Source organism: Epinephelus moara, chromosome 16, assembly GCF_006386435.1.
Source record: "Epinephelus moara isolate mb chromosome 16, YSFRI_EMoa_1.0, whole genome shotgun sequence".
In the NCBI taxonomy this organism is placed as follows: domain Eukaryota; kingdom Metazoa; phylum Chordata; class Actinopteri; order Perciformes; family Serranidae; genus Epinephelus; species Epinephelus moara.
In genome coordinates, this window is record NC_065521.1 from 17,729,521 (window position 1) to 17,744,526 (window position 15,006).

Below are 15,006 nucleotides of genomic sequence, written 5' to 3' on the forward strand. Positions count from 1 at the left end.
TGGAGGGAGGTGGTGGGGGGGGAGGAGGAGGAGGAGGGATGGATGGAGGTGGTGGTGGCGGAGGGGTTGAAGGAGGAGGTGGAGGCGGAGGAGGAGGAGGTAAACTAGAAGGTGGAGGTGACCCTACAAAACCAGAACCTCCTTGTGGTACTTGAGCAGCCATCTTTGTCTGTGTTTGTTTCTGTGTGTTCGCCTCTTCACTTGGCATTCTGGAGAATTTCAACAGCATATCCATGGGAACAAACGTTGTCATGGCGCCTGCGTTCTGCACCGGCGTCGACAGCACGTAGCCAAGGTGGGCGTAGAAGTGCTGCTTATCGTGGGTTGTCAGGCAAAGGCGCTTGAACCCTCTGCTTCTGGTGTAGCGCTCAGTCTCCTCCATCAGAGTCCGGCCGTAGCCTTTACCTCGCTCTGCCTTGGACACCACCACCGACTCTACGAACAGGCTGCTGCCGTGACCTACGACCCGGGAGAGCCGGGCGTGGCCAAGCAGCCGCTCTGTCCCTCTGTGGCCCTGCAGGAGAATGAGGCAGACGGGGAACTCTGGACAGGACTTCTTGAGGGAGTGAACCCGGGCGGCCTGACTCCTCTGCCACTCAGAGTTGATCAGGTCTGCGCAGGGAACCAGCAGGTCCGGACGCCGGTGGATCGGAACTGCACGGATCTTCTCTGGTTGCTCAGAGTCAGTGTGAGGCTGCTCTTTAGCTGCTCCATCCACTTTGGAGATCTCACAAACCTTCTCAACAAGTTTCGTCTGAAAGTCTGATGTTGCGATGGGGTGCAGGACAACGTTTAGCTCGCCGCCGCTCTCCGGGTTGGAATTCGTTGATAATGGTTCAGACCTGTGGTGATCAGGGTTTAACTAAAGTCAGTCTTCAATCAACTCCTATGACTAAGCGTAAAAAACACATATGTTAGAAAATGTTCTGAACATGCAGTTCCTCAATTGTGTGGTTAGTCTGATCACATCACAGTCTGTTTTACACAACAGGTAGTCTGAGCCAGGAAGAGGTCTGGAGGAGGTCTGACTGATCAAAGATGCACCCTAACACCAGATAAACTAGACTTTCATCAACTTAAAGGCAGCACACCAGCGTTAGACTGACAGGTCTTTAGCTCTGTACTGCTGTAAGAGGAGACACATGCAGGAGGATAAAACTGTTGATGTGTTGATCTCCCTCTAATACTCCCTGTTTCCACTGCAGCCTCTGCTGTCCTCCTGTTTCTGCTACACTGTTGGGAGTCATGTGCCTTGCTCATGGACACGTTATTGGCAGATACAGAGTAAGGGTTCAGTGAGGATCTCTGTGCAGGTCTAGTGCAACTACAGAGCAACCTTCAGTCATAAAAGTGCTTCTCTGACCTTCAGATCACCATACAATAGAGCTTTAAAGTAGAGCAATAAGTTTCATTATCAATTAATCTGATGTTTCTTTTTCATCATTATTATTATTAATAGGTTGGTACGTAAAAATGTCAAAAATAGTACCAAAAATGCCTATCATAATTTTCAAATCGCTCATTTTGTCAGTCTAAAAGTTAAAGGTTCTATGCGTAGGATTTAGTGACACCTAGTGGTGAGGTTGCAGAATTGACACTTCTCCCATGTGCCAAGCGTGCAGCAGAACTATCTAATGGTGGCCGATGCGAAAATGTGAAAACTCGAAAACGCAAATGGCCTTATCATGTGTGATTTGTCTGTTCTGGGCGACTGTAGAAACAACATGGTGGACTCACTTCGTCTGTAGATATAAACAACTTATTCTAAGTTAACAAAAACAACAATTTTTATTTTTCAGGTGATTATGAACTAATGAAAACTCAATTATAAATATTATAAACCAATTCTGCCATTAGATGCCCTGAAATCCTTCACACTGGACCTTTAAAAACCCAAAGAAATTCAGTTTAATATTGATGACTAAGAAAACTAGCAATACTCACATTTGAGAGGCTAGAACTACAGGATTTTCTACCTTTTCCCCATAAAAAATAACTTCAATGATTAATCAGTTATCAAAATGGTTGGCAATTAACTTATTTTTGATCAGTCAGCTAATTGTTTCAGCTCTACTTCAAAGCTTATGACTTTCTAATCAATTAATCAAGTGGAATTAATCAGTACTTAGAAAAATACTGGGTGCATTATTCATAAACATTTTTACACATCTTGGTGAAATTTTTCATGCACAGTGACGATCAAAGTGCCCTTTGGGGTGGCAGCGACAAAAAAACAAAACCTGGGTATTTTGAAAATAAAGTTTCAACATATCTACTACATAAGAAACATGCAAATGCAACATACCTGTGTTTTGCAGAAACATACAATGCCAAGATGTGTTTTGTCAACTGGGTTGGAGAATTACAGGATGACGTGGAGGCAAGCATGACTCATGGCGATGCATGCAGATGTGTAAGGGGACATGCATGTCCACATCTCTATGTGTGTGCGCGTGTGTGCATTTGTGCTAAGTCATTAATGTCCACCAAAAGCCTACTGCTACTGTTAAACAGCTGTTTGTAGGACGAACTTCCAATAAATAATGCTCTCACACTGCGTGTGAGTTCAAATTTCACCTCAGCCCGAAAGAAATGACTGACTTTTGCCAAAACATTGGCACCTACTGCAGATACAGCTTAATGATCACAGATATGATGTGCAGAGATAATGGCTGTTGAGAGCTTTTAATCGCCCCTCATGTCGTACAAACTGTGTTCATCCACCCTTTGCTTCATAATGTAACTGGTTACACACCTCTGGCTGTAACTACAACAGGAGGATGCTGACAGGCTCAGGGCAGAAGGTGCATGATTTAATAATAAAAAGCATAATTGTCTGCTTTTTTAATCAGTATTTCAATGATAAACCCCTGCAGCATCATGTCAGCATTGACCAAACACGGCAGCATTAACTGTAGATGGAAGACTAAAGTCTGGCATAAAGAAAAGGATGGTAAAAATTAACCCTTTCTAAAACATGAACATAAACTACTGAGAGACTTTATAAACTCTTCCCTTGAAGAGCTGGTTCTCAAATTATAACATTTCAGTCCACTCATTTACAATTTCCCTCGCTTCTTTTTATGTATTTCAGTTGTCAGAATGTTGTTCGACTGATATCTCCCACAGATCTTTGTGTGCATTTGTTTCAGTGCCGTCATCCTTCTCATCAGTCTGAATGGGGAAGTCGACTTTTATCTAACACACGTTACCACACAGTTTCTTCAGAAGGCTGAACTGCAATGCAGTGAAGACACAAAGAATACTGGTTTCTGTTGCTTTATCTTTTTTGCAAATTATTACTCTGTGCTCTGTTAATGTTTATCTTCTTGATTTTAATACATAAAAATGCTCCTCAGACGTGTAAACTCTGGCTGATCCATACTGTGCCATGGCCTCATATCATATTATTAGATGATGATGTCAAAAGCACAATAGTCAGCCATGACTCTACAAGGTTATAGCCGTATAGTGACAGTTAATGCTATCATACATCACTAAGGCGTCAATAACTGTTTACAAGTACAATTCGTGCAATTTCTTCACAACTTAAAAACATGAAAATAGTCTCACAAAGGCAGAGGCACAGAGGTGAGGTCATGTCAAAGCTGTGAAGAAACACTGAGGAGTTTCTCCATTTTAAGAGTCCATCAGCGCAAATATACATTTTTATAAATGGTCATGGCCATGGTCCACTGATCGAGACTTTGTGCAAATATTACAGAAATGAAAACAATCAAAGAAAGAAAAAAACAGCGACAAAAACATACAAACTCACCAAGAGCAAAAAGTTGAAGCTGAACTCCTGCCTGTCAAACAGCTATGACCTTGGTGCTGTCTACTCATCGCAATTTCACATTCTCACAACATGCACAAAAAAGGATGTTAGAAAGATGCAACAGGAAACTGGCAGCTGACTGATAATCAGACAGGCGGATTATGACGGGTTAAAATGTCTGCTGAGGAGAAAAAAACTTGAGTTCTCTTGAGCAAGGCACTGACTGTGAAGAAAGCAAGAAAAACTATCTGCCTAACAGACCTAAAGAATTATGCTTTTTTGATGCAAAAATGCTTGTGGTGGTTGTCTCCAGATAGCTTTGTCATGGCAGCCTTTAGCGCCATGGTCATCTTTTGCAAGCTCATATAAAGATCAGATAATGTAGTATTTCAATAAAACATACAGTATTTTTAGACTTATATGGTTTAAAGAACAAATTTAAGTCAGATATATGTATCACTGTGAATGACAACGTGAAAGTCATGTTGTACAAACTGCTTGGTTTGAAATCAGTAATTTATGTGTCTAGTGACATACAATACATTTCTGTACTGTGTGAATGTGTGATCAACTAAAATATGTACGAGGCTCTGAGCCATTCTCATCCCACCAACACTGCCACAGATCAGAGGCCATTATCAATAACACCTGATAACACTCTTCCTCATTATGATTAATTTTTCTTGTACAAACTAGGAAGCCCCGCGTTAGCAGGGCATCAAAAAATTAGTTGAAACTCTTAGTGTTCCTCTCCACGGAAATCTTTAGTAAAAGGCGAAAGATTTATACGATCTGAAGAGAAACAAGAGTGTACTGCGGTTAGTATTCCAAGTTTCGAACTGCATTCACCGCCCTAGCGACCTCGGTTACGTTTCATGGTTTCATATTACACGTTTTTTGTACATTGTGTCGGACGGAAATATAAAGTATTAACATTATATACGAACCGCAATGTAACGTTTTAAACTATAAATAATCGTTAACTTTAACATATACGGTCAATTCTACACGCACGCTATGCATTATGGGTACTCCACAACCGCGGCCACGCCTCTTTTTTTGAACATGTTCTGTTCTGTTAAAATAAACGCTATGTCTTATGAACAAAAATCATAATTGGGTGGTGTTTAACTCAAGGCACGGATACGAAGTACTTAAATAGTAAGGATAGCGTTATTTTTTCCGTTGAAGCGCTAAAATTGTGCGCAGGCGCATTAATTAGTTCAAAGATTAACCGTACCAAGACAGCAATCGCCTTCTTTTCCGGTTTGGCGAAAATTAACTTCAACCCTAGTATGTTCAGTGAAAACACAATAACATTTATTTCCCCTAAACACTGTAGGCTTTTCTTTCGACTCATTAAAAGCATATTCTCAAATTATTACTTTTTTGTTTAAAAAGAAAGATATTTTGTCGTCATATCCATGTGTAAAAACGGGAGATCATTTATCAGTTTTGCTCTTGATCCAAAAAATCTTTGGAAACTCTCTCGAGCAAACTGGACAGAAAAATAAAAGCATGTGGTACTCAAAAGTGAGTAAGACACACAGCTATATAAAATATAATACGCCCAATAATAAAATACTATAGCCTCAACCATGGGGAGGTGCTCCTGTGTTTGTGTCCAAACGTAAAAACGAATTAAACAAAGCCTGATAATTTTATATGTGGAAAAATAATAAGCCAAAGACTTCATTTAACACATGTAACGTCTTGACCTGTGGGCTTGCCATGGTAAGAAAATAAACTATATTTTGGGCACTCCTTATAAGCCATTAGCCCCCCTCTCTTCTTGGCATCCACTTCCATGTAAGGTAAGACTCCAAAACTGACACTTGGAAGTCAGTGCTACATGCTAGCTAGCTCATTAGCTTACTCTCAGCTTTAGCAGTACATGCAGTGCAGTGTCATTTGTTAAATACCATGAGGAACTACAAGTTTACTGTTCAACTGCCAACAAAAGTCTACATTCTTGTTTCACACCACACTGTAACGTTACCTACATCTTTAGTCTCGCGGCTCGTCGCCGGTGCTCGTCTTCTTCAGAGTGCGCATGCGTGGTACACTGACAGCTGATCTGTGGTCAGCTTTGGGCACAGCAGCAGCTGATGACAGTCAATAACATCTGCTCCAGGATCAGTTTTTTACAGTGAATGCCGCCTCTTCTGTCACAGGAGGAAATGTTAGTGCCGATCTTCTCACTGCTCTTAGCGGTAAAGTCTGCCGCCACGTGGATGGGAGTGGTATTACATCACATGAGGCTACCAACCTGTTACTGATACTGTGGAATAAATCACAACTGCCCTGCTGTAAAGACTACAATATTATTGTATTAAGCTTCTGTTAAAGTTGAAACATTCTGCTCATTTGGTATTTAACTGATGTGACTCACCTGTGTAGCTGCATTTATAACAAAGAAAAAAGCAGTGTTAGGCACAGTAAGGCAGGTCAGAAAATCTACAGCAGTGATACTCTACCTATAGCCCAGTGGGCATATCTGGCCTGTGATAGGGTGTTGGGTGACTCCCAAAGTGCACAAATCTTATCTTATTAGAGCTTGTTTCAGAGTGCCAGAGGAGGATCCCCCATATTCTCCAACAGAGGTCCGGAGTAAGCCCCAAATGTCCTCAAACTTGCCACTGCGTATACCTGACCTGTGCAGGGCTGCTGCGACTGGCTCCTGGGCTCATGTCATTTTGCAAAAGTGGCCCCCAAGCAAAGCAAGTTGAGTATCTTCGATCTACAGTAATTACTGCCTGAGCTCATGGGCAGATATGGTGTGTTGCTTTTCCTGGTGTTGTTTTGCATCTTTGTAGTCATGTTGTGTCTATGAGGTATTTTTTGTCTTGTTTGCCCCTTTTGTGGTCCATTTTGTTTCTCTTTGTAGTTTCATTGCATCTCTGTGGTCTTTTTGCATCTCCGTGTGGTTGCTTTGTGGTCTTCTTGTGTCCTTTATAGTAATTTTAAGTCTTGCTGGTTGGTACATATTAATTTGAGTGACCTTTTGCAAGTGAAGGCCAAGGGAATTCTTTGGGCCCCTGGGCCTGTGCCTGGCAGGCCAATTTGCACTTCCTAGGATAGCTAAGGAATGACCCACCTTACTCTGTTTCACTTCATCTCCAGTTGGCTTACCTTGACTTTCTTTCTTACCCTTAGCAATCTCATTCCTCTTGCCTTAACCTAACCAATCCAACCAATGAAGACAACAAGCAAGTGGATCATAGGGAGAGTAAGGTGGGTCATTCCTTCACTATCCCAGGAAACATGAACTTGCACCCAACCCATCCAGTTATCCATCTCTGCCTGAGCTGCTGGTCCTGTAGTTGAAAACACTGAAAAATGTTGCATATGTAGCTTTGAGAAAATCTTTAAAAAGAAATTAGAGGCATGCATAAACTAAAGCAAACTGCATTAACAAAGCAGTGAAGCTGTCTTACCAACACAGACTGAAACACAGTAAACAGGGAGTTTGCTTTATTGCACCACAAACTGTTAAATTAATATGATCATTGAATTCAGCAGTCACCTCTGACAGTCAATAGTTACTGTGTTGTGTGCTTTACAATCTGTAAGGCAATGTGTTACTTTGTCCATCCTGTGCACATGAATGTAACATACATAGCTGAATCATTAAAATAACACTTTCCAATAACACGTTCTATAGTTTTAAGAAGAGTTTGAGTAGAAATTCAACAGAGGCAAGGTTTTTAACAAAAATGTTTGCTTTATTTTTTTCAGTTTTTTATCCAGGACAACTCATTCGAGAATAATCAAGGAGAAATAAGCACTAATGTTTTTATTAGAACTTTTTTTTTTTGTTTTTACATGTTGTCAGAGATGGATGGTGAATTTTATCAGAATTGGTCAAAGTAAAACAAAAAAAAACAAAAAAAAAAATGAATATATAATAACAATACATTAATAATTAATTCAATACAATGAAGTGTGGCGTCCATGATAGAATAACAATGGCCCAGAAAACGTAGGGTTTTTATTGTTTTCACTGCTTCTTCTGTGGTACTGCAATAATCACCAGCACTAACTCAACTCAATCAACAACAGTAGAGGAAGAAATGGGGCGCGCTCACAAAGTTCTGCACCCCGGCCTCCCAAAGAGGAAACACTTTTTTTTTATTTAAATAATATTTTATCAAAGCTTCAGTTTTGTATCTTCATAAAACGTTTCTAAAACTTATCTGTCTTCTTTAAACTTTTCTCTTTCTCTTTTTTTTTGCATTTTTGATTAATTTTCCTTTTCAGAGATTTTAAAAGTTTTTCGTCTCCATTTTACCACAATGTGTCCGTTTTTGCAAGTGTGGTTGCCTATGTGTCTTTGAGTCTATGTATCTGTACCCCTGTGTGTGTGTGTGTGTGTGTGTGTGTGTGTGTGTGTGTGTGTGTGTTGGTGTGTCCTTTGCAGAGGCTTGTTGCAACAACTCTGAGTTGTTTAGGTGCTCATGTGAACGCAAAGCCTGCATGTATGAAGCATGACGATGTGTTTTTCGACATGTGTATGGAGTCTGTGCGTGTATCTTAAGTCCCTACACTGCGTGACCTGTGTTAAGGTCATTGCACCAAGGACATTCATACTGAGAGGTTGAAAATGGCTCAAGCAACGAGGTGTGTGGACATCAGCTTGCTCTGTGTTTATGTGTGTGTGTGTGTGTGTGTGAGCTTATCAAGGAGTGTGTTGAACTGGTATGTGCACGAGGATGAGCAGACTAAGTGAGTGGCCGTCTCTCAGTGCCTACATAGGTGTCAATGTAATGTATATGTGTGTGTGAGAGTGTGTGTTCATACTGTGTAGGCATTTATGTATTTGCAGGTGAGCCAAGTACAATTTCTCATGTTTTCACGCTCTGTGTAAAGCTTGTTACGAGTCTGTATAGCCACTGCATGATGTGAAAGGGGATGTATGTCTGCTTGTGTGTGTGTGTGTGTGTGTGTGTGTGTGTGTGTGTGTGTGTGTGTGTGTGTGTGTGTAGTAGAAGGCACGGAGGGTGGTGTGGGAGGCTCAGTCTCTCAGGTCCATGCTGGAGCCGAACAGGGCCACCAGCTGCTCTTCATAGTGGGCGATGTTCCTCTTCATGATCTCCTTACAAGAACCCAGGAGGCGCTCAAACGCCTGCACATCTATTACTGCACAGAGAGAGAGAGACAGAGAGATGTTAGTTGTGTCTGCAGAGTCTTGTCGGGAGGTAAGCACAGCTCAGTGGTTACAGAGCATCCGCCACACGACACCTTAAAAAAAATTACATCAATTTAAGATAAGATAATCCTTAATTTGTCCCACAGCGGGGAAATTAACAGATTGCTTTTTATTTCAGCTTAAACATTTGTCAGATACAGGTAGAAAGACGTTCCTGGTCCCATCTTAAAGGAACAGTGTGTAGTCTTTAGTGACATCTAGTGGTGAGGATTGCAGATTGCAACCAGCTGAAACTTCTATGAGTGTGAACTCCCAGTTAGTATTCCTTCAGTGTTGATTGTTCTGGATATTTTTACCAGGAGCCAAATTATCAACAGACTTTGGCTGGTCGCAGACAGGCCACTAGCCCAGGACCTCTTAATGTGTGCTCATCTTTTTCACTAAAAAATGTTAGATCTATACGTCCAGGAAGTTTTTACCTGGAGTTGTATTACACACAGAGACCTCTTCCTCTCCAAAACAAAGTGTAAAAACACTTAATAAAGCAGTTAAAGCATTGACAGTGCAACATGGTAGACTCCATGGGTGAGGACCTGCTCCGTATGCACATATAAACGACTCATTCTAAGGTAACAGAAACACTACAATTCTTGTTTATAGGTGATTACACACTAAAGAAAACATACTTATTATATTATATTCCATTTTTTTTCTCCATTGGAGAGGCTGTTGTACTGTTAGTACAGTAAACAGGAAGTACACTCAACGACATGACAGACAGGTGAGTGAGTGGTACTGACAATGTGTGCATGGTTAATATCGAATGGGACAAAATAGGGGAGCACAAAGATTGAGAGTGACTAACACTATGTCTATGATGAAAAAATACCCTGTGTGAATAAACAAATAAAAGCGGTGCAATTAGCATCAACAACAGAGGGAAGAGAGCCATTTGAAAATCCTCTGTTCATTTTCAAAAGTGACGAGCTGCTCATCCACTGTAGAGCCTGAATTAGTGCACCCACTTTAAAAGGTGAAATAATTGCGGAACGGCCTTTAATCAACAAAAACTACGAGGTGATGACAGTTGAGATGAAGAGCCGAACGCCAATCGTGATTTAATCAAAACTCAAATGCCACTTGATATCTCATGACAAACTGCTTGTAATGGTGCAATTAGTAGTAAATGAATTCCACAGCTGTGTGTTGCTGTAAGGTTGAGTGGTTTAAATAAAGCTTATTAACTGCTATTAATTTCACATACACCAGGGCTTTATTTAATCTTTTAAATCATGGTGTCATAAAGAACTTGGTGTGCGACTCACTGGGAATGAATGGGCTCACAGCAGCACACAGAACAAAAACTTGTGTCACAGAACAATGTGATTATAATAACATAAATGTTCATGTAGGTGCTTTAGATACAGGCATCACATTCCCCAGTGTTGGTGGGTATTATTTTGAAACAAAGCTGCTTCATACACACATCTGAATTCATTATCGTTTTTCTTGAAACCAGCATTAGCGCTGACGCTGACAAATGCGTTAAACGAGTGTCGGAGTGTATTTCATCTTACCCACACACTTGACATTGCCCACTGCGTAGGCTGAGGCGGCCCGGGGCTTGTTAGTGACCAAGGCCAGCTCCCCAAAGTACTGACCCCTGCTACAGCGCGTTATCTCCACCTCCGCATTGTCTGCATGGTCCGCCTTCGTCTGCAGGGAGGAGAGGAGAGGATTAAAGGTTAGGAACCACTGAGCGCCTCTTTTTTTTTTTTTTTCATTCTCCCCCCAGCGAGAAGCACTCAGTACTGAGCAGACAATTGTGATTCCCGCTGTTGCTAGGCAAGACCAGGAAACACTTTTGTGCTCTGGTGGTCTTTACGGGGGAGCGTGGGTTGTCACTGTCAGAATGTTCTGCACAGAAACTACCTGGTGGGGGAATATAATCAGCTTTCATACATCGGTGCATATTCCTGTACTACTAAAAACCTTTTTTAGAATATTCATCAGCCTCAGAGTAGAACTGGAGGGGAAATGTATTTACCTACAGAGTCTGTAAGGGGTGAATGGTGAAATAAATTCACCCTCATTGTGAAATCCTTTAAGGGGTCCTGTTATGCTCATTTTTAGGTTCATACTTGTATTTTGGGTTTGTACTAGAACATGTTTACATGCTTTAATATTTAAAAAACAACAACAACAAAAACACGTTATTTTCCTCTTCCTGTCTGCGCTGGAGCACCTGTATTCACCAAATGTCTGAAACACTCTGTTTTGGAACCTGTGTGTTACACCCCCGCCCCACCAAAAAAGCCAAGTCTGCTCTGATTGGTCAGTATTTCCAGGTCTTCCACTTCCTCAGTGTCTCTACGCTGTCATTGCAGCCAGGGGAATGACTGGAACAGAGTACAGTGGCAATTTCTGCTGTGAAAAATCACCAGTTAAAGCCTGTCAACCAAAATCTTCACAAATTGACATGTTCCAGCAGGAATCTGATGTGAAATCAGGGGGAAATGAACAATTATGGCAACCGAGATTAAATTTCTCCCTGATGTTAGCTTGTAGCTACATGTAGCAGCGTATGTAACATAAACACTTGCAGTAATGTGCTCGGAGCAGATGACCATATAAAGTCATCTGTCACGATTCTGATGTGAGCTTGTCTCTAAAGTAGTAAAAAAACTGTCGGATAATTCGGAACAGTCTGAGGCATGAGTTGTTTTTGCTCACTCGTAATACTTCTACATACATTTACTTCATTAATAGAAACATCGGACAAATTTATGTGACACAAAATAAGGAAAAGTACAATAGGTCTCCTTTAAATCAAAATGCAGAGTGGTGAAAGAGAAATGAGGAAGGTGTGGAGTATCTTACTTTACTCTTCATCATGATCTTGACCTCCCCAGATTCTACTATATAAAAGCAGTCAGCCTTGTCTCCCTGAGGAGGAAGAAAACAGACAACTTATATCATGTGGTGTATTTGTGTGTTGAAATCTTTGACATTTCATTGCTGTATGAAACCACATGAGCTGTATCCATGTCGTACCTGTGTGATGATGCGCTCACCCTCTGGAAACTGCTTCGCTCCTAATACATCCACTATTTTCATCCTCTCTGTTGCCTGCACAGGAAAGAGGGGGGGAGGACAGGGCAGCCAGGCGAAGAGAAATAATGAGAGACACCGTGGGAGCAGAGAGAATGGTTTCATTGACTATGCTGGCAGATTACAGCTAAACTTCTTTTTCATCAGACTTTTCTTTATCAATCCCTTCATCATCTCTACTGTGCTCACGTTTGTCTACACCATTCAGCCTACTTCTGGGTTATTTATTTATTTAAGCGTGAGTGTGCAAAGTGAGGATGTGTTGTAGAAGTGGATTGTGTGTCTAAGAAAGTACATTTTTAGATATGATCTGAACGAAACACAGTTGAGAACAGAACAGAACTTTTTCCATCTCCATCAAAAACTGGCTTGTGTTTAGCTGTTAGCTGACTGGCTAGCTTCACAGGTGATGCTGTTGTGAAGTGCGACTCTGAAAAAGAGCCGTGAAAGAGAGGGAGGAGGGAGGGAGCCAAAAAACAGTTGAAGCCAGTGAGAGTATTTTCAAACCGGCCTATAACCACCGCACTCACCTCCAGTGATTTGAGTAAGGGCACAGACTCAATGAAACTCTCATACATCCTCCTCTTCTTGGCATTGTTCTTCACAATGAGCCTACGAAATGTTGCACGGTCCTGGGAAAAACAAACATGAATAAACTAACATGCTAAAGGCACATTCTCTCTGACAGTGTGGCTCCTGTGCTCTGCCACAGGGAGGAGCTGCAGCAGCATGAACCATCAGCGCAGAGCCCAGCTCCATTCATAGATAACAGGACTCCATTCTTAACATGTCTGAGCAGCAAAGCTCAATGTACTGTAACAGAAGCTGCACCTAACCTGCTCACAATGCAGTTCAAAGAAGACAGCTAGAAGGAGAAACTGCACTTTTAGGATTTACATAAGGTGACAGGCTATTAGGCAGCGGTTTGACATTTGATGGGGCATTCCTACAGTTTTTATAATCATCATCAGTTACAGTATCCATCCTGTAAAACCTGCAAATGCTGTGTGTTCGTCTATTTGTCAGTTCTTACCAGTCCCCATAGTGCCCCCTCCTGGGTGGCGACGATGGTGGCGGCACGTGGCGTGTTGTACATGAGTGCCAGCTCTCCGAAGCTGCCCTTATTGTTATACTGACCCACCGTTGTTCCTGATACCATTATGTCAAATACTCCCCTGGAGAAAGACAGAGAAGACAGAGAGAGGGAGTTAGAGAAACGGACAAAAATAAAAAACAGCAAATGGGGACAGACAAAAACCCCCCGACATAAATCCAGAAGTTTTGAGAATGACTTTGATTTATTTAATTGAGCCAGAAGAGGTGAACAGCGTTTTGTCTATCGACCTGCTGACTGGTTTAAATAGACATCTAATTACAGATTATGTGTAGCCTCTGGGCAGGACCCTGCATTAGTTTGGCACACTGGCTGAGCAAGGCATTGACTGTGTTTGTGTGTGTGCACTAGTGTGTATAATTGTGCGTATATTTCCATTAAAGTAGATGTTTTCATACATTTGCAAAGGCTGAACTGTGAACTGTTGTCCTACATTGTTGCCATGTACAGCATCAACAAATATTTGCCATGGTTGTATATGTTTCTGATGGACAGTAATACAGGAGAGCAGCACTGTCTCCCCCTCCCTCCCTCTGTATGAGGATTAAACCTGGGGAAGGTAATTTGCAGCGTTGTTGCTCGGTAGGATTAACCAGTCATTTTGTAAGATAGTCTGTCCTCCCATTGGCTGTGTGGCGGGGCTAAAACCCTTGTCGCTGGTGTATTAGTATTAACTCAGTTTGACTGGATTACCGTGACGATGGGGACGATGATCACTTGTGTCGTCGCCTACCCGAGCGCAGTTAAAGCAAGATGACGATCGAGACGCTGTTTAAAATGTGCTGCTAATTCATGTGTAAACTGTGAACATACATAAATTATAATAATACATTTGCTTGAGCTTTGACAGACAGATGTAGGAGAAAAAGACAAGATTGTTTTAAAGGTCAGTCATGATTAATCAGTCAATATATTGAATACATTCTGAAATATACCACTGTAACCAGACAACACATGGATGTTCCGTTCTGCACTGGATGTGTATGAATAATAAGGGTTTTCCCTGCCTAATTTTTGTGCAGTGCCTTTAGTGACTTTTAACATCTTAAGATAAAAGATGCAACATGACACGTGATGATATGCTATACAATCGAACATGTGTGGCTAAGTTACAGCTGATTCACACATAATTCAGCCGTCACATTCGAGTGCCATGACGACCCTTTTCACGTTGTACACGTCACCCCTCCCATTATATATTTACTCCTCGTCTCTGAGGGTTTCTGAGCCATTTCCTGTCAACTTCCTGTCTTCAAGGCTCCAGAGAGACTATTTAGCTTTTCTTTGTGGAAGGTGCCCCTTAACGTATAGTAGCACACAGGCCAGCTAGATGCTTGGAGGGTAGTCGGTTGAAAGCAGACTCCCAAGTCTGTTTAAGTTGATGGCGAACATTATGATACAGCAACAACAGGAGTGCAGAGGAAATGTATACATATGGTTGGAGTGGGTAATAAAAATAGGAAACTTTATTTAAACAATGTGTTACTCTGTCCTGTTTTCTTTCCTGCTTTTCTTTCTCCTTTCTGTTTATCCCTCCATCTCCGTGTGTGTCCATGCTCACACCCCACCCTGCTGATGACATTAGCTACCACCCACGCCTTTTACAGGCCAGGGAAAATCCTGGGATAGTATATGACCAGGCAGGCGTGCTGCTCTGAAAGGTCATCGCACATCTCTTGTACAGGCAGCATGCTGTTAGAAAGTGTGTATGCAGATTGAACGATAGCACGCAACAAGTGGAACTAAACCACTGTGCTGAGCTGATATGTGCTATGCCAAGAATGAACAGAGGCCAGGGTGGAATTAACAATGAGCAGCCGACAGCCAACAACTGGTCTGTTCTCTCTTTGGTGG

At 41.7% G+C, this 15,006-nt stretch overlaps 3 protein-coding genes and 1 non-coding gene across 5 annotated transcripts in view; all 4 read right to left on the reverse strand.

The window, feature by feature from the left end:
- Window positions 1-3,858, reverse strand: part of hyal3 (hyaluronidase 3) — a 9,085-nt gene extending 5,227 nt beyond the window's left edge. Inside the window, exon 1 of the mRNA XM_050064864.1 lies at window positions 3,779-3,858. The gene's annotated coding sequence lies outside the window, so the exon portion shown is untranslated. The remainder of the gene's footprint in view (window positions 1-3,778) is intronic.
- LOC126402695 (N-alpha-acetyltransferase 80) overlaps window positions 1-5,910 on the reverse strand; it is a 7,330-nt gene extending 1,420 nt beyond the window's left edge. Inside the window, 2 exon segments of the mRNA XM_050064870.1 lie at window positions 1-842; window positions 5,782-5,910. The exon segment at window positions 1-842 is cut by the window's left edge and continues 2 nt beyond it. Of these exon segments, the coding sequence (XP_049920827.1) occupies window positions 1-842; window positions 5,782-5,783 (844 nt within the window). The 5' untranslated portion in view covers window positions 5,784-5,910.
- On the reverse strand, window positions 4,477-4,590 carry LOC126403620 (U5 spliceosomal RNA). The gene has a single exon (XR_007571347.1). It is a non-coding gene; the product is annotated as a U5 spliceosomal RNA (small nuclear RNA).
- A 1,734-nt stretch (window positions 5,911-7,644) lies between the features above and the next one.
- The window catches only part of prkar2aa (protein kinase, cAMP-dependent, regulatory, type II, alpha A), a 49,908-nt gene continuing 42,546 nt past the window's right edge, over window positions 7,645-15,006 (reverse strand). For both annotated transcript variants that reach the window (XM_050064868.1, XM_050064867.1), the window contains exons 6-11: window positions 13,072-13,213; window positions 12,569-12,670; window positions 11,982-12,056; window positions 11,808-11,873; window positions 10,505-10,643; window positions 7,645-8,917 (exon numbers count right to left, since the gene is read on the reverse strand). In XM_050064868.1, coding sequence (XP_049920825.1) covers window positions 8,793-8,917; window positions 10,505-10,643; window positions 11,808-11,873; window positions 11,982-12,056; window positions 12,569-12,670; window positions 13,072-13,213 — 649 coding nt within the window. In that variant the 3' untranslated portion in view covers window positions 7,645-8,792. The remainder of the gene's footprint in view (window positions 8,918-10,504; window positions 10,644-11,807; window positions 11,874-11,981; window positions 12,057-12,568; window positions 12,671-13,071; window positions 13,214-15,006) is intronic.